This window comes from Fringilla coelebs, assembly GCF_963513975.1.
Source record: "Fringilla coelebs genome assembly, chromosome: 12".
NCBI lineage: Eukaryota > Metazoa > Chordata > Aves > Passeriformes > Fringillidae > Fringilla > Fringilla coelebs.
The window spans coordinates 7,495,424-7,522,277 of NC_140038.1; the positions used below are offsets into that span (position 1 = coordinate 7,495,424).

General features: G+C 39.9%; 2 protein-coding genes across 7 annotated transcripts in view; one reads left to right on the forward strand and one right to left on the reverse strand.

Annotated features, from left to right (window-relative positions):
- APBA2 (amyloid beta precursor protein binding family A member 2) overlaps nucleotides 1-6,483 on the forward strand; it is an 84,009-nt gene extending 77,526 nt beyond the window's left edge. For 5 of the 6 annotated variants that reach the window (XM_084213366.1, XM_084213365.1, XM_084213368.1 and 2 more), the window contains 2 exons: nucleotides 3,293-3,433; nucleotides 4,876-6,414. In XM_084213366.1, coding sequence (XP_084069492.1) covers nucleotides 3,293-3,433; nucleotides 4,876-4,947 — 213 coding nt within the window. In that variant the 3' untranslated portion in view covers nucleotides 4,948-6,414. Of the gene's footprint in view, nucleotides 1-3,292; nucleotides 3,434-4,875; nucleotides 6,415-6,445 lie in introns of those variants that run through there. The other variant, XR_014616449.1, reaches the window with a different exon arrangement.
- A 1,140-nt stretch (nucleotides 6,484-7,623) lies between these two features.
- Nucleotides 7,624-26,854, reverse strand: part of ENTREP2 (endosomal transmembrane epsin interactor 2) — a gene marked incomplete at its 3' end in the record, with an annotated part of 36,329 nt that continues 17,098 nt past the window's right edge. Inside the window, exons 4-11 of the mRNA XM_084213849.1 lie at nucleotides 21,217-21,234; nucleotides 18,453-18,613; nucleotides 17,707-17,842; nucleotides 14,441-14,516; nucleotides 13,187-13,774; nucleotides 9,219-9,293; nucleotides 8,209-8,537; nucleotides 7,624-7,812 (exon numbers count right to left, since the gene is read on the reverse strand). Coding sequence (XP_084069975.1) covers nucleotides 7,624-7,812; nucleotides 8,209-8,537; nucleotides 9,219-9,293; nucleotides 13,187-13,774; nucleotides 14,441-14,516; nucleotides 17,707-17,842; nucleotides 18,453-18,613; nucleotides 21,217-21,234 — 1,572 coding nt within the window. The remainder of the gene's footprint in view (nucleotides 7,813-8,208; nucleotides 8,538-9,218; nucleotides 9,294-13,186; nucleotides 13,775-14,440; nucleotides 14,517-17,706; nucleotides 17,843-18,452; nucleotides 18,614-21,216; nucleotides 21,235-26,854) is intronic.

A 26,854-nucleotide genomic window follows, 5' to 3' on the forward strand; every position in this document is an offset into this window, starting at 1 on the left:
ATTGTTATTCTTTGTTGGCTCAGCATTAGCACAGCAAAGAAATAAATGGCTTGTCAGAACAGATATAATTAAATGTCTCTTTCTGGTAGGCCATTACCTCGTTATCCATGCAGCTGGGACTTATTTCTGTGCCTCCTCTGATGGCAGCCTTGCAGTGGCTCCTTTTCACCCTGCCTATCTCATCTGTGCAGGATGCACAGCCATTATAGTGGGAATAGCCCATCAACACAGAGCAGCTTCTGGCCACAGAAGGCCCATCTGAGCTGGCTTTGCACAGGGTGTCAGGCAGATGCAGACACTGCACTGCTGCAGCTGAAGGAAGGGTGTTGAGCACACACACATAACAACTATGAGTGCTGTGTGATGGGGAGGTGAGCATTACATGACCTATCAGCCACCTTCTGAAAATCATTATGCTACAGTTCTTTTAAAATTATGTTATTTAAATACAAGTGGTCCTTATGTATCACATTGTTGTCTTCTAGATTTGGTTCTTGTATATCACTTTTTTTTTCCTTCATTGTGAAAGAAAATCTGTGTATTACCAGTTTTAGTCTCACTGCTGATAAAACATCACTTCTCAGTCTAGATCTCACTTTCTCTGAGAACTCTACCCTGTCCCTAGCCTAGCACAGCTATCTAAAAATACAGTAAAACTTCACAGAACGTTTTATCCTTTCTTCCCTGCCTTTATTTAGTGTCATTTAAACTGGCAAAAAATTTACAGGGTTTCAACAGTGTAATATAAAAGTGAGATGAGGAGAAATCTCATTTTAATAGGTTATGATTAAGGCATTTAGATAGAATAATGTTTGTCTGGCACTATTTTATCCTAATGCTTTGCTACTCTATGGACAGTTGCAATAAAACTGATTGTGAAGCTACTGAAGTTTCACATCTGATGTGCTGCAGCTTGTCTAAGGCATTGCAGACCTGTCACAGCTGAGTGGATTACACCTTTTTTTTTTGTCTTTCCCCTTCATTTTACAGAGTCAATAGAATATAGACTCTTGCTTACAAGAAGCAGATATGTCTTGCTTTATCTAATATTATAGCTGTTGCCATGTTCAACAAATACAAGAAGTTAAAGAGTCCTGGCTGAATACAATCATATTTACTTAGAGATACTGCTCAGTTTAAACTTGCCAGCTTCAGCTGTCATAGCTCCACTGGCTGGAGAAAAAACTCTTAAGGCTGCTTTGAGTCAGCCCTTGCAAATACAGGAGTCACTAAATGTGTGCTGTAAATGCAGAATATTTTTTTCCTCTGTGGGTTCTGTCTCTGGCTTAGCAGGGTTTGGGAGCCTGGGCAGAGCCACCCAGCCTCTGTGTCTGCTTCTCTTTCTACCTCATTAAAACACTTAATGCTCACAAAAGGAAGCTGCCTGCCTCCCTTGGAGAGGACTCCTGAATGAAGAGACCACTTTCTATGTCTGGGGCTGTTAGAAATAAAAAACTGGCTGATGGTATTAAAAGTGCTAAAAGTGCTTTGAGAGCCAGGCAGGGAAAAGGGCTCAGGATAGATATGCAAGCCATTATCTTTTCCTTTATGCCAGTGGGGTGAGGGATCACATTTCCATTTGCTCCAAAAGCTTTTATTTCAGCTGTACTGTCTCTCTATTTTCCTTTACACCACGAAAAATATATTTACAGGGTTTTTTTTGGTACATGCTGCTTTTTGTCCTTCCTGATTACTGCTCCCCAACAGCAAGGAGCAAACTTATTCTCACAGTGAGCTGAATTGAGAAGCTTTCTGTAAAAGAGATCTGTGTAGTAGAGTTTATCTTGTGAGCTGTATGATTAGGAGGCAGACTACCTGCAAAACAATGCACTGTATGTGACTGAAATTCAAGACACAGTTCTGTGCAGTGATAGTGCTTCTTTCCATTGAAGCCCACCAGAAATACTTTAAGGACTACAGGAGGTAACACAGCCACTGGAGAGAGCATGGTGGAAGATAAATCTCACTGCAGGAGGAGTGTGTTGGGTTTTGAGGATTTTTGGGGGTTTTTGTTTGGTTTTTTTCCCTGAAGGCTGAGAAAGGCAAAGCAAAGAATATAATATATGTTTTATAAGCACAGAATAACAATATATTCTCACTCGTCATATCAAACAGTCAGAACATCAAGTGAGAAGGGATTTCTTTTTTATAGCATTGTTATTTGTGGAAAGGAGTTTAAAGGAAGCGGCTAGTGCCATACAGGAAAAGATTCCAGTCAACCACAAACAATGTTTTACCTTCAACACCTTCCAGACCGGCCACCTCCCCACATACTGTGCTTCTGAATTAGATAACAAACTCACTGGGCCATTTTACCATACTTGTATTTAGCTCTGAATAAATGATCGGATCACAGCAAATAACAATTCTTGGTATATCACTCTAACCATTGACAGCAACTGCAGAAACAGGCATTAGCTGATGCTCCAGCACTCATTCCTGTTCCTCCAAGAACTGTTTTTTCTCAGTAAACAAAAGGTAAATCCCAACACTGCTAAAGTCTGCTTAGTTCAGAGACTGGAGCTGTACACTATCTGCCTTGTGTAATTCATGGACTTTGTCATTTGAAATAATTTGCCAGCAATTTCTGTCTAATGCACAGCAGTCTAGTCTGCCAGGGTGGATCCCCTTGCAGCATAGATACTGTTGCTAAGGAGGAAACATTCTCAACTCCACACAAGATTGAGATTTCTCTTTCTGCCTGGACTCTATGCATGTTGCAACCTCAGAATACCTTAGGTAGCAACGTCAGCTTGGACTGTGTCTGCTGAATGTAGTTCTTGTAGAATTATTACCCAATTGTAAGAGTCATAACATTCAGAACTTGTGCCAAGTTCTTTACTGGAACCTCAGCTGCCAGTTAAAGAAGAATGGCCTAACTTGCCTCCTTCATCCCGAGCTCCCTGTGGCCAGCAGCACTGAACAGTGCAGAGGGAAGCTGTGACCCTGGAGAGCAGAGCTCCCTCCTCTCCTGCAGGGGCACAGGAGGTTGTGTCCCAGCAGTGCATTAATCTCTCTTTCCCTGTCTCCACTTCTGTGTGGCTACAACCTGTATCACTGTGAAAGGTATTTTTATGTTCCCAGTTGGAGACTGAAATGCAAATTATAATAGGCAGAAATCTCAGGAAAAAAAACCCTCTAACAAACCACTAAAGTAACATTTAAAAACTCATTGATTAAAACTTCCAACAACATCTTCTGGAATCCTGACAGTGTCACCACTCATTAAATCCCAGTGAGTGCTGCATTATGATCTTTCTAAACCTCAGTAACCATTGCTTTCTCCTGGCAGATTTGCAGCTTGATGCGAGGTGGGATAGCAGAGAGGGGCGGGGTGCGAGTGGGACACCGGATCATCGAGATCAACGGGCAGAGCGTCGTGGCTACTGCTCATGAGAAGATAGTGCAAGCATTGTCCAATTCAGTGGGAGAGGTAAGGGAACAAAGTCTTCATCAAGGAAGTAAAATAGCTGAAAAAATGTATGTTTCAGTTGAAAAGAGTGTCAACACAGCATTAAAATCACCAATTCAGTAAATTAAGTTTGGCACTAATAACAATTAACAGATTTTTTTTAAAAAAAGGAATGATGCACATTCACTTCATTTTTCCATTAATTTTTAAGAGTTTCTGGCATAATTCTATACCTTCAACCTACTGTCTGAATTAAATCAAGTGATTAAAGGAAGAAATCACTCAGGGATGTTGGCTGTCTTGGCTTCTCACTACAGCATCTGCCATAGAAATTAATTACTATGTCTGAAAGATGCAAACTGATATACATTTTAGTAATTGAATCTCCAACTTACCTTGGAAGTAAGTTAAGACACCTCTCTCCAGTACTTCTAGATAGATCAGCAATGAATAAGCAAGATTGTCCAGTTTTTCAAAATCCCTCCCGAATGTAATGGTAGTCTAAATACAGAACCTAGGCAGATCTCCCACTAGCTCCTCTGACAAAAGTTAGAGACAGCTGATTTCCTTCTGGAAAATGATACCTGACAAACCATAATAGAGTATGTGCACTATGTCAGGAGCAAAGCTGTAGATTCCAACAGCCCCTCATGGTCCCTCTTTGCTGTGTAACTTCTCACCTAACACAGGAAAACAGCATGAAACTTTTCTTCTTCACAGCGTGAAGATACCAAGGCAGCTGGTGAGGGTCTGTGTTATCAGTTAGTAAAGTTTCCTTTTCTTCTTCTTGTGCTGTCCAGTAAGTCCAGTTCTGGTGGAGATGTGATTACCTGAGCCTTGGGCTCTGTCAGTCTGTGAAATCCCTCTGGCACTGGGGACTGGAGTCCCAGGACTCCTTCAGGAAGGAATTGAAGTACATTAGCCACAGGAGAAAACTGTTCCACCAAACTCTTGACTGGCATTTAAGCATCAGGTGGCAAAGTCCAAGTTTTGTGTTCAGAGGATCGTACTGTAATTAGGTGAAAATATGAAATGACATTCCCGCAGAGAGGAAGATAGAATACTAATCTAAGTTCCATTAATACCAGAACAGCAGAATAAATTTTCTGAGAGATTTGTGCTACTTCTTAATTAAGGTCTGTAAATGTTACTGTAATTGGAGTAGGGTGTATCAACAAAAAGTGTTTAGGTGGCTTTTAAAACTATCATGTAATTGTCATTAATAAATAATTTAAAAACAAAACAATACCAAACAAAAAACCCCAAACCACATGAAAAAAAAAGCAAAGACAGCAAACCAGCATCCTAAAACCAGAGAACTTTGAACTAGAAACTCTAGGGAAAAAAATCTATAGAAGCCAAGACAATAAATGCACTTTGACCACAGGGAAAGACAGATGGGGCCTTCTGGATTATTTTAAACTAGTACCAGCTCTATTAATGTCTGTGTAACCAATTGACAGATTCACATGAAGACTATGCCAGCCGCCATGTTCAGGCTCCTAACAGGTCAAGAGACCCCCCTGTACATCTAACACCTTCCATCCAAGATGAAGCTGTCATAACTGAAGAGAATTTTGTATTTTGTATGAATGAAAGGCTTGGAAGCTGACCTGAGGACTCCAGAACAAAGAACAGACAGGTGTCTCTGCCTTTTCTCTCCTTCCTTTCTATTTCTCTGACAAAAAGTGTTGAGAAGGATGGTCAAAGACAATAATCACTGACAAAAATCTTTGTAAACATTTAAGTATTTTGAACATCTTCTAAACTCTTTTCTCATAGAACTTAAAACATATTTATTTGTAACCTTTATGTGGAGTGATGTATGTCTGTCTTGTTTGATAACACAGTGAATGTGAATATTTGATGAATGAGACTGCAGGAGATGGCAAAGAGAAGAAATTAGAGAAAGTTCTGGCTGCCTCAAGTTAAAAAAAATCCCAGTCCCATAAAGTGGTCCAATACTGATGACTTTGCATAATTTTAAAACTGGTGCTGAATTGCTGGTATTTCAGTGGAAAGGAATGTGTGCAGTTCAAACTTTTAGACTCTACTGTAAAGAAAACCACTGTAGTACTTGGTATTGTTATGACAAGTGTAACCTGTTTGGCAAGGTGTGAACATAAACATGTAACAAGTGTTTCATATGCTAAATAAAGAATAATTGCCACAAGATTAAAATCAAAATATTTATTTAGATACATATTTATTTTTAATGCTTGTGATTTTTATGATTTAACAGAGTTGTTTCATGGATAACTTATTGCACAGGTTGTGTAATGTATGTGTTGGGCTGGGGTTTTTTTTTCTTTAATTTTTGCATATTACCTTTTTGTTCATAATAGCTCAAAATGGGAAAGCCATGCTTACCTGTTTCTGTCTTTTATAAAGCATTCTTATTCCTAAGGCAATGTGTTCTGAATGTAAATTGTTTTGACAAATAACCTAGCACCATCAGCAGTATTAGAATGTGTGTAGATAAAAAACCTAGTAGTAAAGTTGTATTCCTTATGAGATAAATGTTAATTGGTGTAACTTTGTCTATTTTTTTTCTTTTGGCCAAGGCCTTCAAGAAAATACACTGTGACTTAAGAAGCCTTACCATGCAGTAACTAAAGAGCTTTAGATGACTGTACTTCAAGGAGTAGTGTGTTGCATGCAACTGACCTTAGGAAAGAATTAACCTATCACTAATAAATCTGAAATAAGAAAGGAAGCTTGCTTATTTTGTTTGTTGTGTAACTTTAGATAGTAAAAAATTCCAAGTAGAAGATCATTTAATTCTTCATCTAAGCGCAGTTGCAAAGGTCACAGATTTTTTTTTAAAGAAATATTCTCTTGAATTAGGAATTTGTGTATCATTATGATCTTGAGAGTAGAAGCTTTCAATTAGCATAGCTTGTTGCCACTGGATGTCACTGTAACTTCACATCAATACAGAAGCATGCTATAATTAAAATACATTAAAATGGATGAATCTGTAAAACTTAAACTACCCATCTTCAGCTACATTCCTTTGTGACCTTTTCACAGGATGTCTGCCCAGCTCAGAGTGACACAAATGAAACCAGTATATGATTAAACCTCAAATGGAAACTAAGGCTACTGACAAGCACTGCTGAAAAAAAATTAAAATCCCGAAACATCAACCTGTGGTAGGTTCTTTATAAGAACCTTCTGTTTAAAGCCTTTCCAATTTCCTCTGAAAGAGCCAGGACGAAGCTTGCACTGGAAGATGTTGCTGGCAGACCTGTGTTTATGCTGGTAATGAAACATTCAGTGTCAATATTTACTTTTTGATATTTTTTTAAAGATCAATGTTAAATAAATCATAAACACAGCAGAACCACAATAATATGTTTTAGTAATAAAACTGTCAAAACTATTAATTGGAGTAACAATTTTTTTTGAAAATACTCAAGGCTCTGCTAGATAAAAATTCCTCTAACTTCCAGTCAGTTGGTGTTGGTAAAAAGTTTGTGAAAGATGCTTTTTGGAAATGCAGAATTTCAGTCTTCTTCCCTAATGCATCTTTGGTCACACACTGCAGAGGATTTCCCATCCGTTCTTGGTCACACACTAGTGCAGGACTGAACTGCTGAACATTCAGAAGAGAGCAGGAATAAACCACACTGCAGCAAGTACTGCAGATTAAAAGGGCAGCCCTGGGAGGGGGGAGCAGTTTTAATTGGGCAGATCAGTTAGTCTGGAATGAAAGACACTGGAAGAATGGATTAGAAGCAGCACTGTATGTGTGTATAAATCACCTTTATGTTTGTATCCAAATCAGTGTTGAAAAGGCAAAGTCCAGAAATACTTTTTTATTAAAACACTGACGATAGTTAAAACACTTTGAGGTACATTAAATAAATACAACTTTTAAGTTGTACAGCCAGTCTCTGGTGGGTTTGCAATGGTTTTCAAGAAATGCTGGGCAGCATCAGTAGCATTTCTGCAAGTACAGTGAAATAAATGCGTTTCTGGTTGGGAAAACACTTGTTATGACTTCACTAATAAATCAATTAAAAGTTTGCAAAAATCAAGGCTGAAATTTACATTCAGAAAAACAGCCGTTCTCATCCTGCTGTGGGGAAAAAAGTGGAATTCCAAAGGAAGACACTTTTTCCTTTTGAAGTCATCCACTAGTTGTGTTTGTCCCAGTCCTGGTTTCTTCCACACCTCTCAGCTGCCCTGACATACCTGGTGCCCTCTCAGAGGATGGTTTCCCGGCACACTCCGATCAGGCTGTGCGGTCGCTCCCGCTCCAGGGCGCGGCCGAGCGGGGCCGGGCTGCGCGCCGGGGCCGCGGGGGAGCTCAGGGCGCCGCAGCTCCGCAGGTGCAGATCCTCCTGCAGCCGCTTCCTGCAGCCGCCCGCGCCCTGCTGGGAACTCGTCATCACCTGCGGGAAAAGGCAGGAGGGGAGCAGGAAGGAATGGGGAAAAGGGGGTAAGAAAAGTTCTCATTCAAAAAGTTCAGTCTCTGAATAATATCTCATTTAAGCTAACACTGAAACCCTTCCAAAGGAGGTTCAGCCCTCCAGAACCCCTCCTGCTTCTGTCCTTGCTGCTGATCAGGATTCAGGACCGAGCACCTGGAAAGCACAGCCAGGTTTTCTGTCTGAACTGCAGTGTAAAACGTATTGCTGCCCAACAAATACAAATTATTTCTTACCAAGGCCACGTAACTATAAAAGCGCATCTGTAGGAATTGTCTGAAGAACTTAAACTGTACAAACATTTAAATAAGGTATTTGTCTGTGGAAACTGGACACACCTTTAGAACATCAGTGGCTTACCTGGTCTATGATATTGGCACTGAAGATGGCTTCTTCCATGTGTCTCTCATCAGATTTAATGACTGACCGTATGCTGTTCACTACATGACGCACTTCTGGAGGGAGATTACAGTTTGAATGTTCCAAAAATTTTGCCACTAAAATTTTTGTGTCTTTATAGGCCTTAAGGTCCACTAAGGAGTGTGGCCGCTCTTTCGAGACTGTGTGAAAAGCCTTTGGCTTTAGGTGCAGATCAATTTTCCTTGTATCCCTCTGTTTTCCAGTTGGTAGAAAACTGCTCAAAGAATGCTGGCAAGCAGAGGCAGCCATATGAGAACCAGAGACAGGAACTAAAAAAGGGGGGGAAGAATATCTTTAAAGTAATAGTTTAAAAAAAGAAAAAGAGAAAAGAAAAAAAAGGCAAAACAAATATTGTCACAAAGTTTCTACTTTGTTATAAAATGTCTGTTTTGTTTGAAGAGTAGCAAAAACATGCAGCCAAGGAAACACTACAAAATGGGTAATTTTAACCAGGAGCAACTAGGAGTAATCAGGAGTAAGACCTTCCCATGGCCAAGGAGGACCGCCTTGAGAATGAGTGGGTGAGTAATTAAAGTACTTCACAAACCAGACATTTTTGTTACCTCCACCTTCAAGGACTTCAGCTGACATTAATGCTAAGGAAACCCACCAGGTGCTCTGTGTTGCAGCTCGTACAGCTTTAGGCCCAGCCCCTCACCCCAGCTTTAAGACTAAAGTTCTGCCTATTTCTTGGCCTTGGAAATTTTATGCAAGAAAGATTAGTGAGAAACACAGAGAAAACAAAAATGCTGATCTAAACCAGAGGACCTAATTCACAGCATTTATTTTCATTCAAGGCAGGTCCCATCAGCATTGTACACCACACATGTATGCTGTTTACTGCCTTTTCTGCCCCAGACTTTTCAAAGCTCATTTCTCTCAGAAGCTTTTTATTATTTTCAAAAGAAAATAAGGAAACCCATCTTCTGCCTTAGAAAACCAATTCTCACCTGTTTCTCCTGTAGCTGGAGATAATCCTGCATCTTGGCACTGCCTGCACACAGATGTCCAGGCACAATTATCACCTTCAACCAAAGGCAGACAGAAAGAGCAAAGTCAACCCCTGCTGTCCTCTGCCCAAAGCAAGGAAAAACACACTGGAACCTTTTATTATCTCCTTTACAGAATGAAACTACTCAGAAGAAATACTGCTTTCAAGATGTCCATTCACAAAGAGAAGCTACTACACATAGAGATGCCTTATGAGTTGTTACACAGATACAAACAGGAAGACAGAGCTCATGTTTTATGGCTTCCTCTGTAATCTTAAATATTTCAGGCCTAAGTGCTGAAACTATGGCAAGCTCTCTATAGAGGCAGACCTCAGACCTCTTCTGTATTTCCTGGGTGGACAGAGTTTATATTGGAAAATGGGAAAAACAAGAAAGATTAATCCCTCTGATTTCTACAAAACCAGCATTTTTAAATTCAATATTTCTCCTCCTTTTAAAAATATATTATCATTATTTTCAGTACAAATGTAACATACCATTGTTTAAATTAATGGGTAGGTGAGCAGGGTGGTACCTGATGAGCCAATCAATAACCAATAAGTGGTTATGAAGCATCTACAAACAGCTTTGGATGCCATCTAATGACAGTTTCTGGGATTTCAGCACAAGGATCAATGATGATGAGACCACAGTGTACAGTAACTACCACCTGCAGTCTTTTTCATTTCTGACAAGATGGAATAAACCCTCACATTTGGTTATCTGTTTCCAAGATTGAAAATGGTTTTGAACTTCTAGGTAGCTTAGGAGAGGTTTTCTTCCATATCTCCAGGGAGAGCTTATAATGAAAAGCTGGCATAATCCTCTCTGGTAGAGTGAATAATTAAATGAAGGAAACAAATGTAAGATGCTAAAAACATAGCAAATCTGTAAGAAATTAAGAGAGACAGCTTCTATTCTGTCTTTAATTTGTTCTATTATGCTTAAGTACTGTAGCACATGAATCATGGCATGGTTATTAAGAGGAGACACTTCAGAGGTTCTGTCTTCCCATCCATTACTAAACAGTTTAATGTACTTGCAGCAAGTCAAAACTACACCACTGGACATGACCCTGAATTATCTGGAACACAAACACTACAATAATCACTCAGGCACTTAACTGGCTCCATCATAGCTGATTATAAATGAAGTTTATTGTAATAAACATCTGTGCTAGGAGTTGATTTTGTCTGCCTTTGCCATGACAAACTTCACAGGGAAAAGGCATAAAAAACGTGCAAACTAGTAGCTTTGAAGTAATTTTTTTTAGGAGGGAACCATGTCTGAAAGTGCTATGTGAACACACCCATTTTTATGTTTTTCAGGGAGTACACAGTGACTACAAAGGCACCTGTTAAAGGAAGCCTTCATTTATAATTTCTCCACTAGAGATGACAGGTATTAAAAAAACCTCCAAGTTTATTTTAAAAGGTTTAATGGGAGAATTATTTGACTATATCACATAGACCCCATCAGGTCAAGATATGCTTGAAGCAAATGAATTCTGTTTTAGGGCCTGAAAGACTGGTTTCATTAGATCTCATTTCTGTTGTTTCACTGTCCTGTTGTGCATAAGCACCATCCCCATGTCAAATAATTTGTGTTCCGAACTACGGGCAGTGCAATCACAGTGCAATTCAAAATCCATTTCACAAAAATCTACACAGTAAATGTCAAGGTTGTGCTTTAAAATGTCTTCACATTGACTTGGAGGTAAGGCAGAAAATAAATTAGTGATTTTTTTTCTTATAGTAGAAAGGCAGTGTCTTCAAAAAAGCCCAAGCCCCAGCTACAATCTGATCACTGTATTTTCCTTTTTGAGAACATGGCTAAAGCACCTCCAGTCTCAGTTCTCCAAAATCCACAGTTATTAGTATTAACAATGTGTAGTTTCAGCTCTGTCTTTCATAAAGTCAAGTCCACTTGACCAGTTCTTTTACTCCAGGACAATTTTTAAAAGTTGGTGCATGTTACTGAAAAAAGCCCAAATCACTTTTTCTTGTGTGTTGGTTGAGGGAGCTCAGTTGGTTCCCTTTATCTTTGCCTGTTATTCAATCCCGTAGGTATACTTGAAAGTTCTGCAGTGAATATCAACAGTCAGTCATGAAAAATCCAGATCAAATGCCTTCTGAAACTTCCAAAGACTGTAAAGAGCTTCAGCTGTTTGTCACAGTTTAGGAAAAATACGCTTCAGGGCTGCTACAAACAGCCAGAATGTGTTACTAGAATTGGGCTCCTTCTAAACTACCTATGCTTTCCAAATCAGGATCAATAAAAAGTAGAGGAAGGGGATGCAATGTAAACCTTCACAGAGTAAAATATTGCAAACTAGTTTGCCAAACAGACGTATGAAGAATACATCTAGGCTTAACCAGAGACTCAAGCCAATCCTTCCCTGAAGGATTTCATTAGGAAGTGTCTCTGTAGGCAGCAAAGTAGGTCAGCACCCAGCCCCACTGAGCCACTGCTCTTGCTCCCCCTCCCCCTGTGTGTCAGTATCTCTGGAACTTTCTCTGCCTCTTCACTTCAGTCTTTGCCAAGCCCAGTTACATCTCAGTAATGCCCAACTCGTGTCCCTCCATGCCACTTTTCCAGAAGAGAAGATAAATGTATTTAGGACACATTAAAAAGGAAGGCAGGGCATCTGCTCCACCAGGTGTCCAGAGCCAGCTGGAGCACGTGGGCACGGCTGCCCACGGCAAACACTGCTCAACCCAGCATATGGAGCACAGCTCTGGAAACTTGCAGTGCCTGATCCAGAAGAGAAAGAGTTGTTCTTCTTGACTTTCACACAGCAGAAAGGATTCAGAAATTCCTACTTACTGTCTGCTTACTGGCAGCTTCATTGCACATATGTCCTAGCAGAGTAAATGTCATAAAATAAATGCAGACTTCTAGATTAAAGATTCACTTTTCCTGGCTCAGATGCAGAGGCTACATTTCTAAAGGTAAAAGACATTCAATTATTGAGCTAAGTATGAAGTCTCTGAAATGATATTGTAAAGATGCAAGAATTGCAATAGAACCAAAACATCATCTGAAATGGAACAAGTTATCTCAATATTTTGTCTCCTTTTGCTCTGAGCTAGTCACACGATTCTTCCCCTAGATCCCTTACAAAGCCTAGTGAACAAATCTTGTAGCAGCACACCCACGACATCTTAAAAAGCTTTTAATCTTTACTTTCAAGCCCCTTCTCCAGGTTACCCTTCTGAATCTTTCTAAACAGCTTAGATCCTTTTCAAATGGTTTAGCCAGTTCCACATTCCTGCTACTATTCTCTACCGAATCAACCCTCTCTTTTTCACTAACAAGCCTATTTTTATGAAGATACACTGTTCAGCTAATATCTCTTCCCTACTTTTCTAAAGGGAGATTCATAGCAGAAGACACTTATTCATGACAGTCAAAAGCTTTTCTTTCCCTTTATCATCTTGTCATGTGCCTCATGTTCATCTCTTTGTCCTTCAAAACTTTTCACCATACACCCCAAGCTGCCACTAGTCACAGTGACTGCCTCTGACATGCCCCAGTACTGCCAATGTCAGTGTCACCTTGAGGAAACACATCCTGCTGTACAACAAGCGTGACAGCTCCAGTAGGAGTTTCCTAAATAAACCCCAGCTGCCATTGCACTTCTCAGTTTAGCCTCTCAGCAGAACAGTAACAGGGAGGTGGGAAAAGCTACTCAACACATGGTTTTCTGAGCAGTGCAGAAAGAATGGTGAAATTTAGAAAAGCCAAAATTAATTTCACTCTCTCAAATTTTCCATTTCCATTCTTAAATTTTTTCAAATTTAGAAAGTATGCATGGAGTTAAAGCCTTCACACCTAAGACAACCCTCTTAGGAATGCTGCATATAATTTCCAGCAGCACCAGTTGCTGCACAAATCAATGCCAGTGCTTTGTGTCCCACACCTACCTTCAGTGGCAGACGAGCAGGACACAGGGGCACTGCTGGAGCGGACGATGCTTGAGGCTGGGTGCTTGGGGAGGTGCTGCTGCTGCTGGACAGCAGCCTCGGGGCCACTTGCTGAAGTGTTTGCAGGCCCAAAACAGGGAGAGGTCTGGAAAACGGCAGGAGGCTGGTGAAAGTCCACACAGCAGGTTTTCTTCTGCTTCAAAGGCGGTGTGGCACTGCTCTCTTGAGCAGAAGTCTGCAGTTCTCGTTCTGAGGGGCTGTAATTCCCTGAGGAACAGTCCAAGGACCTGCCGTGGGCACAGCTCTTCTCCTGTCCTTGAGACCTGTCTGTAGAGGCTCGGCTGTGGGAGCTGTCACCCTCATCAGGAAAGCCCTCTGAGCGAGTTCTGTGAAACCTGCAGTGAGTGTGGCAATCCAGGGCACTGCAGCCCTGCTCTGCAGCCCCCTTGGGGGTTATGCAGTAGGGAGAAAGATCTGCAGATTGCAGAGATCCTTGAACTTCCAGCGAACAAAGATCTTCAGAGGAGTAGCTACGGTCTGGGATATCAACAGCCTCAGAGACCATCAAAGAGGTGCTCTCAACAGAAACTGCAAAACAAGAGACGCAGAGAAAAATAAACACTTCTTGCCTGCCCTCCCAATCTTCTCCCTCCCCATGTTCTGTAGACTGACTCAAACTGAGCAATCTGCAAGTTCTTTTATCAGTAAGAACCCAAAAGCTCTCAGACGAAGAATGCCAAAGTAAAAAACACTGAAGTAATTTACTTCTTTCTACTGTCCTTCAGCAAAGACATTTTTATGCTGTTCTTGATAATGACTTTTCAACTTTAAATAAACTGGCCCTGTTCTGCTACTCTTCTACTTGCATCCCCAACATCTGTGCTTCAGGCAGCAAGCTTCCTATTCAGGCTCCTGGAAGCCATGGAGGAGCTTTGGAGAAGAAGTGTGAGGGTCAGGAAGCCACCCATGGTTGCTGACAATGAGACACAAGCCGCAAGGGATGTGCAGGACTCTTCAAAGAGAAACGACAGTCCCCAGATCCACCTCAAAGGGCTTGACTAGAGCTTGCTCTGTCTAGCAAAACTCTCCTCTGCACTTCCAGCCCCAGTCTCTGACTGTGAAAAGGTCCTCCTTGCCATGAATAACCTGAAAGCAAATTATTCTTTCACCATTAGGAAGGACAGAAGAGAAGAGAAAGTGTGCTCAAAACTCCCACTTCTCTCTCTAAGGAGACAAATGCAAAGCCACCATCACCTTGTGTGCTGAAGTCAGGGGTCGTGTTCCTCTCCCCCAGGCTCGATTCAGACACTTGCTGAGCAGCACCAGTGACCTAAATGAACATTTAGAATGAAAGAGATCATTTTAACCTGCAACTCACCAAACAAACTGCAGTGCTCAGGATCTGAAGGACACACCTGACAATGCTGAGTCACTTTCATATGAGCTGCTATTCAGACTGAAAGCTATTTAAAGTATTTTACATCTTTGGGTCAGGAGCAAATGCAGGGCAAAGCCACAGGCTCAGTGCAATTTTACATTTTTCCCGAATCTACAAGGTACATTCATCTTGAATTCACAGGCACTTGGGGCTGCAGGCTCACACTACTAACCTTAATATCTGAGTTTAGTAAAAGCAATCTCTCTTTCTACAGTCTGTGTTTCTCATATTGTGCTTGTTTCTTTGTTCACCACATCATATCACCCTAAAATAGGAGAGAGAAAACCAGAAACCACAAAAACAAGCACAAGAGCAGTATTTTCATTTAGTTATTTGTGAGGATGTTACCTGTTAATGTGTTTTGAAGCCTTTTAACATCATCGCCACAAAGGTGCTCTCCAGCCTGGTGGAGATTGCTGAATGGACACAGTATTTATTACCACTCACCTTTTTTCTGAAGGAGGGATCTAAGGGGGTAAATTCCCTTCACTTCTGAGAATAGTGTGAACAAAATATAGAATCATTCCTGCTGGAAAAACTGGATCCATAAATACCTTAAATTTAGGAAATTTTCTTTCTACTGATTTGATTCGACTTTGGATTGGACCTTACTGCCAATATTGATAGATTTTCAGCAGTTCTTTGGGAATGTGATTATCAAAAAAATTATTCCAATAAATAGCTGGTAACAAAAAATGAGAAAAAAAATACAAAAAAGGTTGAAAAGAATGAAACGGATACTTTCTTGAGCAGAGCAGAAAGCATCATATCTACTTCTGTCTGTAGGGCCACAATTAACTAGGAGAACTTATTATGGTTGGTGACAGTCTAGAAATCAGCATCAGTCACCTCTGTGCAAACCTTTCTGTCAAGCACTTAAACTGTGTCTGGCCTAAAAAATTGGATGTGACACAATTAGTCTGAAGCTATTAGGGCAAGTGCTTCCATTTCACATGCCAGTGTAGCTTAAAGCACATCTATTTGAGCATAACTTACTGTGCTCACTATTTTCCATCCATCCATCCATCCATCTATCTATCTATCTATCTATCTATCTATCTATCTATCTATCTATCTATCTATCTATCTATCTCTATGATCCAGGGACCAGAAAACTTCTTTTGATACAAATTTTGCTTTTAAAAATTATTTAAAGTTTTGCAAATACAACTCCAAGCAAAGAACAGTACCAGAAATACTTTAACTCAGTGAGAGATGGATAGAGGACTGGGAAGCAAAAGTGAAATCACTCATATTTTTAAACAATTCCCCTGGAAATTTCCTAATGGATCTTTCTTGAGTATAGCAGAGTATCACATCTGTGGTAAAAAGTAAAATGTGGTTGAAGTCACAGATTGTTCCTAGGATCTAACTGTGGAAGTTCTGGGAACTAACCAGAAAAGTAAGAAATGTTCACAAATGCTCTTTGTTGTTGTAGAAAATTCAGACTGACTACCTTTTGGAAGAAATGGTATATGCTTTAAGGGTGTTTGTTTCTTTTTAAAAATCTAGGGATTCTAGGGGCTTGCATAAATTCTTAATCTAGATGCTTTCATAATCACTGACTTAATTTCTTAATCACTGACTGGAAAACATCTGCGGAAAATTTGTGCTGAAACATTTATTGACACTCTACATTGTCTCTGAATAATTGCTGAATCTATTTTCTGTGCATTTGGAATTGATCAACCCTCTTGCTTGGGGGAAGGAGAACCAGGGTTTGAATTGTAGCAGGTAACATGGACAATTTTGAAGCCAGGTCAGAGTTTTCGTTCACACAGGAACAGCACATGGTTTCATGCAGGCTCCTGCACAGCCAAGGGTAACAAAACCTTATTGAATTCCACATCCTCAGACAGTCACTAAGCCATCAATAGAAAAAAGGAAGAAAACCTGTGCTTTTAACAAGTCTGCAGAGCCTACAGGTTAGAGAACCTTATAAAACACCATCATTGATTCAGTTCACCCAGAATCCTGATGTGTTTGTTCTTATCTTTTCTATATCCCAGTCAATACTTTGCACGGAAAACACTGAAAACCACTTTTTTATAGTCATGAAATGGGAATTCCTAATCAGTACAGATGACAACAGCAATTTTTACATGGATGCAACCACTTAAATTAGCACTGACATTTGTTGCCCATAAAATGCATGAAATACCGAGTCTAATTTGGTACAATTTAATAAAATTCTAAGGACCTCAATCCATTTAAAAACAAATAAAACCTATTGCTTGATGCACAGTAAAAGGTTTTACAATTATGACATTATTACATAATGGTTCCCAGAAGCACTTTTGTAGCTAAATCCCTGACATGATTTCCATTGCCAAGCCTGCCTTTGAGGGATTTATAAATCTCATTATTTCAGTTCCTACTGTACTGTGCTCTATGGGAGCATTTGCAGCATGTAAGGACTCAGGTCTCCATTTTGTTCTTCTTGTAGACCCAAAACTGTCTTAGACAGCTCAGCTGGGACACTAATTGCAAAAACTACAAGAAGGCTTTTGTTGTCAAGAAAAATCTGTGGCTGTCACCGTAGGCTTTGGTTCTTGCTGCCATTGAGCTTCAGTGCTGACACAGAGCCTGTCACAAGCTCTGAACAGCAACTACCAAGTTCATGTACACTCACTCCTGGTAAAAAACTACTTAATTATCACTATTACAAATGAAGTCACCACTCATCTTCACTGGTGATTAGAACAAACAGCCCTGGAGCTCAGGTGGCCAGAGGTGAACAGGCAAGGTGCTGAAATGGACTCCAGATGCCAAAAATTAGCAGTGAATACATCTACTTATTAAAGCCAAGCTGCTCTTGCAAGAGCAGTTTCTTGCCACATGACAGCAGAAGCTGATGACTAAAAACTGTAACAATCAGAAGGTTAAGCAATAGAGAACTACTCACTGCTGTGGCATGGGAAGTAAAATTTGTTAGCTAAACCCTTATAAGGAAAATGGTATGGAAAATGTTTTTAAAGAATAAAAGTATTTTTTAATGATTTTTCTTTAAAGTTTACCTAGAATTATTTTGCAGGATTAAAATATGAAGACCACATAAAGAATTTCCTTTGGTTTTCCTCACCTGTCTGGCAGGCATCTCTCCAATCACTGCCTCATAAGGAGGGGGCAGCTCACTTGGATACAGCATTCCTGGGCTATTAATGGTTACTTCATATAAAGCACCAAATGGGGAATGAGGGAAGTCCAAATGGAGACTTCTACAAAAAAACATAAACAAGCAAACAATTAAGAAATGGCATTGATTTATTACTTATACCACAGTGATGTAAAGACTTCTCTGAATTCAAAGCCAATACACTACAAAGAATTACATTCAAGAAATTTATTAGACACGACATCCAAAATGAAGCCCTGGTTCACAGGGTAGCTTTAACAAGTGTTTTTTATTTAGGATGCCAGCCATCTTTACCAGCCTGTTTTGCCACCATAAACATCCTCCACTAGTCCAAATTAATACACATTAATTGCAATAATTTCCTTAAAAAATTAAATCTCAGACTCAACTTCAAATGTATAATGTTAACTATGAAAGGATCACTCACAAAGGGACCTTTGCTCAAAGCTCAGACATTGTTATCCTTGTCTTAGCTAAGCTCAATCATTTCTCTATTGCAGCAATGCTTTAACACAAACATTTCCAGATGTAGCCTAACAAGTTTGCAAAAAACCATATTTAATCTCTCAGGCAAAGAAGAACCTAATATAAGTGAAGGGCATGATTTGGACATCTTTGCATTATTTGAAAGAGCTCCCAGGCCCACAGCTCAGAGGCCAGTGCTGACTGCAAGAGCAGGGAAGGGGAATCACCTCTGTGCCTCCCCCACGGGCGTGCAGGTGTATTCTGGTGGGTAGTAGGGAGGGGGAGGGATTGGTGGGATGAACTCATCGAAATCCAAGGTTTGGTGCAGGACAGTTCCATGTGGAGTCATGCAGTCAGGATTGGCAGAATGTGGCCTCTGTGGCAGAAACTGAAAATCAAGAGGTAAAGTTCATTCAGATGGTAGAAACATCATCACCAATATCAATAATTTTAATACAAGGTCAATATTAGCAACCCTGACCAATACCAAATTCATTAATACCCAAGCTGAAATGAAAAAGGCACTTCTGGGAGCATAAGAATACTTGTGATCAGTGAGGAGGGTGGGTCAGATTGCCAAAATACAGCACAAGGTTTTACTAAAGACAGAGAGGCTGTGGGCCTCCAGGTCAGTCAGTCTTAGGATGCAGGACACAGACATTTACAATTTAATGGCTTCTGAAGAAATATTTCTACATTGTATATTGTTTTACTGTAGCCCCACATAATCAGTTCCATTTTAATAACTGATGAAAAACAGATATAACTACTAAAATAAATATTTGCATGTTTTTGTTTCCAATCTGAACTGCCTTGCACTTAGAGTGAAAAAAAAAAACCCAATGCCAACCCCCAAAACAACCCCAAATAAAACTACCTAGAAACAGGCTACTATATAGACATTCTGTTTTGAATAAAACAACTGGAAATATCCCACCCATTTTCACTTCCAATGAAGGGGCTGTTTATAGCTATTCTTTATTATTCTTGTAAAAGGAAATACCCTTAATAGCTGTTTGTGGTTTGGTGATACAGACACTGCACACTTACATGTGGTATAAGGGTTTTAAGCACTGGTATGAAAGTAAGAAAAACATTTATTCCATATACACATCTCAAAACCCAAAAGAAAGTAAAAAGTAACTACACTGCACAATAAAAAGTAATAATACTGAGAAACACATCAACATTTGTGACAGAGAGCTCATCAGCTTCCAGCAGAGCAGGGATCTAGAGAAGCCATTCCAACACCGTTGATATCAGGAACACTCAGAAGTGTTCTGGGAAAGGCCTGAACTAATCCAAGATCAAATATGGACCATCCTGATGATCCCACAAACCACACCTGGCTCTGTTTGGTCCCCATGGATCAAAGGGGGACTAAAAGGCAATCCAAAACCACAGAATTTTTTCTTTTCCAGGCAAGCTTCTGCTCACATGTCACTTTTCTTGGATCAGTAGATTACTTGATATTTAGCTCCTGCCTTCTAAAACAAGCCTGCTAAGAAACTCTGCTGAAGACACATTTCTTTTTTAGGCTGGAACAAGACAACCTCTGTTTTTGTACTGGAGGCTCATTACAGTTGTTTGTTTAAATCCATGATAATGATTTGGGAAGCAGTAAAATAAAAGGGAAAATGTTTATGCTTAGGAGATCCAGCAAATAGAAAGTAAATTACCTTCATTTTTAATGTCACAGTTCAATATTTATCACTTCTTGAAATTTAACTTGGTGTAGTTCTGCTGAATTTACATTACCACAGAAATTATACTGGTCTTTTGTGTTTTAAAGCTTGAGTTACATGTTAGTTTTATTAAACTCCCTCTATGTATGTTGTTTCAAAGGTCAGAGCTGTAATAATACAGCACAGCAGAGGGTCAGGAGGGCCAGTATCACCTGTTTGTGAAAATGAAGTATTGGCTGCTCGCTGCTCCGCTCTCCAGAGGTATTTCCACACATGACTATTAATAAAGAACCTCCTCTGCAGGATGTGCTATTTCCTTACATCCTACAGCCAACCAAGGACTTCCAGCCATTGTGTTCTACTCATGGTACAGCACAGAAACAGAGGCATGGTGTCAGTGTGATTTACTCTTTGTTATGGGAAATGTCTGATGCTCTTTCATCCTCCATGTGAGCTGGGATGCTGTTAGCTCAGGTACTATCAGACATTTCTCTGTTTGGCTTACAGAAAAAAACCCCAAACCCCCACAACTTTCTTGCAGTCATTTGGTCTAAACTCATCTGATCTTTCAACAGCCATTTCCCAAAGTGTAACACAACATTAATACTAACCATTAAACTCCAAACTTCTGCCCTAAGCAATCATCAGTCTGTTACCATCTTGAACATAGGGAAGAATCTTTTTAGGAAAAAAGGAAGCAAGACAAACTTCAACATAATTACCTAAAGCTTGTAAACATTTATCATAATGAAGACAAGTATCTGAGTATGCTGGGTCATATTTTGTACACGATTTGACTCCACCAAACTCAGGACTGCCCTCATCTTCCTAAAACAGTTGATAATTTGAGTCATTTTTACAGTCTGGAAACAAAACCATTTTAATTTACAATTTCCTTGACTTTGTCCCAGACTGTTTCCATACAGGACCCCAAGCTTTGGTTTGCACCAGAGAACTTGCAGCTCTGTTCCCTCAGTGCTGGAGTTCCCTGGAGCTGGATCCACTCACCACTGTCAGAGCAGGGCAATAAACACAGGACACTTGCACAGCAGGTGAACCAGCAGCACGCACTTTGTGGGACATGACAGAAGGGAGAGGTTTTACACAGGGCAGAAGGGGCCGTGGTTCCAGGAGGAAAAGATCTAATGCTTGGATGCAGCTCAGTTGAACAGCAGAATTACCTGCATCCCTTTCAAGATCCAGCAGTACAAACCATGGACACGAACTGTGACCAACACTTGACAACAGGCAGCAGGATGGACATGGAAATACACATGTTTGGGGGTGTTTATAAACAACACTTTACCTGTGTGATATCATCCTGCTGGAAGGCACAGAAATTAAAGTGAAAAAGGCTGTAAGAGGGAAACTAGCAGGAAGTGAAACAATAGCAAATATAGGGGATTACCACAAAGAACAGACATCCTTGAGAAAACAATTGAAAGCTAGTGAGTGGGAATTAAGTCATATTTTATTCCATGCTACGTTGTCTACTGATCTCTGCTAGCCTGCAAAAGCTTATTCCTTCTACAGGAAAATGTATTTAAAATATCTTCAAGAGTTAGTCTCAAACAGTGAAGTCTGGCAGGGTTTCAGCAAAGGCTTAATACAAATTTCATAGTTTAAAAAAAGACAGTAATAAAATGCAGAGCTGAGAAAGCTGCAGAAACACTGACAAATACTTTCAGACAGAAACACACATTTCTGGTATTAGAAGACAGCTGTTATCAAATAATCAGTCTCAAGATACTGATGGCAGACTGGACAGACAACAGCAAGAACAGCCAAGCAGAAAATGGGGGTGGCTGTTCAGTCACCAGGATAAACAGGATCAAGTTGCACTCAATATCATGTCAAAATCTGCAGCTCACACCATGGAACAACTCACACAGTGGGACTCCCAGCCAGCCTTGGGATTAAACTAATGGTCACTGCAGAAGCAACGGATAGAAAATGGTTGCAGACAAAGATAAACAGCATACAGCATCTCTGGTAAATGCTAAATACCCAACTGCATTGAAAGCTTAGCAAAAATTTATAGCTATCAACAGATACTTCAAACATATTTACTGGAAAGAAAGAGAAAGCCCATGGCTGTGGAAATCCAGAAGACTCAACCATTTCTGTTACCTTCCTGGAGCTGTTGGATGCTGGGAGCTTTCAGAAATCTGACAGGCAATGAAATCAGATCTGGAACTCATGGTCTTTTAGGAAACAGCTGACCTTATGTTTGAAGCTTGGCATTCAGACTATTACACTCACACAGACAGGTATTTTCTCATCCCTGGCCTTACTTTAGTGTGTGAAATGTGTCTGATACTGGATGGGCATTACACAGCCCAGTGCATGTGCTAAAGGGATGTGGAACAGAGCTCACTCACTGGGCACATCTGACTTAAACAGCCCTCATAGTGAGGACTCCTTTTTTTTTTTTTTTTTTTTTTGTCTGCAGTTATGAGGGAAGAGTAAAACATGCTCTCTGGTTGTAGCAGGGTAAACAAGAAAGCTGTAAAATACTGTAAACCCACTGCTTGGACCTGCATTCTATACAGAAGTTTGCCAGGGCAGCAGCAGCAAGTTGTTAGGAAGCAGAGGATTAGAAGGACAAATGCAAGAAGTACCCCACTTCCAAAAGAGGTAAAAGTTTTTGAAAATGCAGAAAAGAGGTAAAAGTTTTGGAAAATGCAGTTATGCTCAAGGGCCCATTGCCACAGTACTGAGAATTCCAGCCAAAAACGGGGCTGGACACGAGCAACCTCCTCTCACAGCTCACAGCCTGTAACCAGACACATCAGCTATCCCTGCCCAGTGAAGAATAACACATCTCTGCTCTCAGTGTTTAACTTTTCCAGGTGGAATAAACACCATTACATAGAGAGGTGTAAAATTGTAAAACTCATTCTCTTTTTGTCAGACCGAATTTCCAGCTCTTCACTGAAAGGCTGTCTGTAAGTTGGTCACTGAAGTGATCAGAAGGTATTATTCATGTTCTGAATATTCTGAGTACACTGAGGTAAAAGCTGATGAGGAAACCCTGCTAAAGAAGTGAAGAAATAGCAGGTAAGACCTGTCAATATAATTCTTTATTGAAACAGTTCCTCATGTGATACCATGTGGTCCTTCCTTCTGCCCAAGGCATGTGAGACTGACAGCTCTGCACCAGGACTCCCAGCTGTGGGACCTGCCCACTGAACATCAGCCAAGACATTCTGTGCTCTGCACATCCTGCAGCTGCTCAGCACCACTGACCCCATGCAGATGCCACTGCTGGGAGCCCCTGCTCAGCAATTACAGCTTATCTCAACCACAAGTGCCATATATCAGTATGTGCCTAGTGCTCTAAGGGAAACTTATCTGAGTTTTTCCTGTATCTGCATGTAATTACCTCTGTCTTCCATATCACATTTATTACATGCACTGTATAACTCCAAAATCAGTCCTTTGGAGACTCCAGAGTTCATTATTCTCATTTCAGTCATTTATAAAAATCTGCTGATTTTTGAGAATGGGAAATAGAAATTTCTAATTGCATATAATTAAATACTGGCATGTTATCCTGAGTGAAAGCTCTGTGCAATACACTCGGGTCTATAATTCTTCAATTAACTGTCCTCCTGGACAGGTTATTGTTTTCCTTTTCTAAAACACTGGAATCAGTATCTGCTGAAGGGAAATGTATACTCTAATTGTCTACAAGAACAGAAGGCTGATTCTTCTCATTTGTCCCTGATCTTAAAGGGATTTTATGAGACAGAAGATATTTTGATAAGGAAAACACATTCAGATTTTACTGCTCAGTTGTTTCCAGTTGCTGTTCCTAGAACCATCACAAGCCATTAGCTCAGTAGCCTCATGGGCATTGCTCTGTGGTAAGTACTTAAAAAAATATCATGTTTTAGTCTTAAATATTAAATATTCTCATTCTACCAATAAAGTGTTTGATGAAAAATGCTACATTTGTTAAAAATGTCAAAAGATTTCCTGACCTAAGGAATGCATTTATGGTGGGTGTGAAGGGAGTATTTATGCAACCATATTTACATTTAGGATTTTTCTGTGGACGTACATCATTCCCAATGCATATTTCTAAAGGGGATGTCATCTGGGTTTTACAGTACCTGTAAGTGAAATTTGTGCCCAAAAAAGGATTATTTAAGTTTTGATGTGCAATAATGTAAGATCAATTCTCACTTAAGCTTCACTCTGGAGGGTTTTTTTATTACTATTTCACCAGAATATGGGGGTCAAACAATGCCAGCAAGATATTACCATCATACAGAGATGCTTTCTGTGAGGTGTTTGAGTAGAAATATTAACTACAGCCTATTAGGATAATGCCATGCTGAATTATCACTAGGACTGATGAAAACAGTAATTAAACATTACAGCTTGCATGTGTCATCATTACCTTATTTTCTTTACAAAATAACAGATGGTTTTAGGTATCACACAACATGAACAGCTACTAACAGTGATGGTGATAAAATCAGAACATGCTCAATGATATCAGTGCCAGCACTTCTAGGATAAGAAGTGTATAAACATATCTGGAGTGGAAGGAGGACTGGAATAGGGGTAATTCATGCTTTAGCCTGGCCACAGTGGGTGTAATATCTTGTATTTCTTTCTTTAATCCAGGCAGCTACCTTTTGAAGAAAACAGGGTGCATTTTCACAGTAGCCATTCATCAGACAAGATGCAAACTGAAACTGCCTCAGGCAACAAATGAAATATCATGGAAGTGACAGTTTGGTTATTAAGAGAGGTTTCTTCACATTACAGGGCCTTGATATGATCTGATTTGATTCACATTTATTTCCTGGAGGGTGTGCACATAGAAAGAACAATTCTGGGAAGCCCTGTAATGGAGTGCAGCTTTAAACTCTCTAGTGAAACACAACAAATGCCTTTTCAGTCTTTAGCTATGGTATCACTTTCTCTTGCAGCTTTAGTACAATTGGTAGGGCTTCTTTACCTGGGCAAATGCATAAACTTAACACAGTGAGAAAGGTTAAAGTGAAATGAAAATTTTGGGGTACTTTCTAAAACAGCTAACTCAAACAAGGAACAATTCAGAAAAAATATAAAATAAAATATAAAGTAATAAAGCCACTTTGAAGTATTTTGCTGTATTTTTTTTCCTTAGCACTTGAAATAAAATATTTGTTAGGTAGGACTGGTTTTAAACCAAAAAAACCCTCTTCAAATTCACTGGAAAATTTAAACTGTGCTTACTACTGGACAGCCTGTGTTTGTAGGATGTTTTTCCTAAAGGTTGGGATGTCAGAAGACAGCAGTTTCCAGTAAAATACATCAGCTTGCCTCTATGAATCAAGACGCTGTATGCAAAAGTCATCAACAAAGCACAAAATCACCGAATCATTGCTGCAGGTTTTCTTGAGGCTGTTACACCTGCTTTATGTTGCTAAGCAATAAATTGGAATTCTTTGAATTTGCAAAAATTACCATTCCAATGGGTTAATTTCTGAGACAGGAACACAGCACAGGAATCACAGAACTGATTGCTCTAATGATAACCTAATGACATCCAAGGAGGGTGCTCCCTATTCCCTCTTCTTGTTACAGGAGAGCCTACAGAGCTCCTGAATACTGTAGAAAAGAGTAAAACCATCAGCACAATAATTAAAACCTTCTCAGCTAGGAGGAGTGGTATCTCTTGCTGCTGCTGTCAAACTTCCAACATGGTACAACCCAGCTAAGAGAAGATGCACAGATCAGTGAAAAGTAAAGGAAAAAAGCACAAATCCAGGATTAACAAGCAAGAGAAAATGAAGTTAATCAGATTTCTGGGTGTAGTAGAGCAAAGGGGAACTGCAGATCATGGGACAACAGGCTGAAAGTAGTGAAAGAAAAAGAAATCCTCAGGTGAGAGTTGAGCTGGTCTAAGTCAGCGTAGCCCCAGGGAAGTTACGCTCACTTAGGCCCGGTAGGAATCTGGCTCAGCAACCTGAAAAAAGAAAGGGAAAAACTGATAAACAAGAAAAGACTGGGATTAAGCAGAAATATAGATATATATGTGTTTCCCTTCTTCTGGGGAGAAGGAAGAAAATTCTTGTCGATGGAGCTGAAAGGGTGGAGAACAGACAGCTAAGCAGGAAGACAGAAAGCTGAAAACACAAAGCATAGGAAGCAAAAAGAAATAAACATTGAAACCAAGAAATGGCAGCATTGCCAGGTGGGAAAGAAAGAATCTTAAAGACATCCAGATTGAGGTGGCAGAGACAAAATTATGTGCTTTTAGGAATTTGACTTCCTATTGAGGTTACTTGCTTCTTGCAATTGCCCATCAGAAGCACTTTAATATTGGTCGTGGTTCATTGTTACCTATTTGTTTTTATTCCTCTGACACTGCTAAATACCATTAAGTGTAGATCAAGATTCCTGGAATATACACTTCTGGATCACTGCTACCATTTGTCCACTACACAGACAGATTTTTCAAGGTATGATAATCTCTTCATCTCCCCATCATCACTGCAAGGTGAAAAAGTTCTTTAGTCAATGGGCATTCTTGTAGTAAATATGGAGGGGGAGAGTGTATCAAAAGAAAGAATACCCAGAATACAATAAAGACCCTTTAACATTTAAAATATAAGTGTCATCAGCTGAGGTTATTTCTTTTAATTGTTTCCCATCCATACTAGTGTTATTAAATAGCACTGTTCACAAGCCTCTACAAGCCTGCACAGTATGCACACACAGAGCCCTACAGCAAAAATGCATTTATGTGCTATTTACAGTAATTCCCTAAACATATGAGCCCAGCTTGTTATACCCATTACTATGTGAAGCAAACACCAGATCCCAGACTGAAGACATTCTTTAACTGGGTTTGAAACCCAGTGATTGGAGCACTTGTCTAGAAAGAGCAGCCTTATCTCTGTAATTCATGCACTTAAATCAATACCCATGGCACCCAGAGT